The sequence below is a fragment of the Cariama cristata genome, unplaced genomic scaffold (assembly GCF_000690535.1).
Source record: "Cariama cristata isolate BGI_N322 unplaced genomic scaffold, ASM69053v1 scaffold4839, whole genome shotgun sequence".
In the NCBI taxonomy this organism is placed as follows: Eukaryota; Metazoa; Chordata; class Aves; order Cariamiformes; family Cariamidae; genus Cariama; species Cariama cristata.
The window spans coordinates 14,679-14,917 of NW_009637270.1; the positions used below are offsets into that span (position 1 = coordinate 14,679).

Consider the following 239-nt stretch of genomic DNA (forward strand, 5'->3'; position numbering starts at 1 on the left):
GTCACTCAGCTGTGAAACCCAGTGCCCGCCAGGCATTGCACCAGTGCTAGCCCACCAGCAGCTAGGAGCACATGCGGCCTTATGCTCAAAGGGGCTGGAAGTGCTTTGGGACCAGCCAGATCCCTGGGGTATGCAGAGGTCCCCTTGAGGGCAGCCCCTACCTATCCAGCATCCTCAAGCCCTGCTCCTCCACCTCCCGCAGCCAGGCCAAGTGCTTGTACTCGGCATCATGGAGGAAC

At 61.1% G+C, this 239-nt stretch overlaps 1 protein-coding gene across 1 annotated transcript in view; it reads right to left on the bottom strand.

Annotated features, from left to right (window-relative positions):
• The window catches only part of LOC104167845 (inner centromere protein-like), a gene marked incomplete at both ends in the record, with an annotated part of 14,673 nt that extends 14,441 nt beyond the window's left edge, over positions 1-232 (bottom strand). The window contains 1 exon segment of the mRNA XM_009708231.1: positions 162-232. Coding sequence (XP_009706533.1) covers positions 162-232 — 71 coding nt within the window.
• Between the last annotated feature and the right edge of the window lie 7 nt (positions 233-239).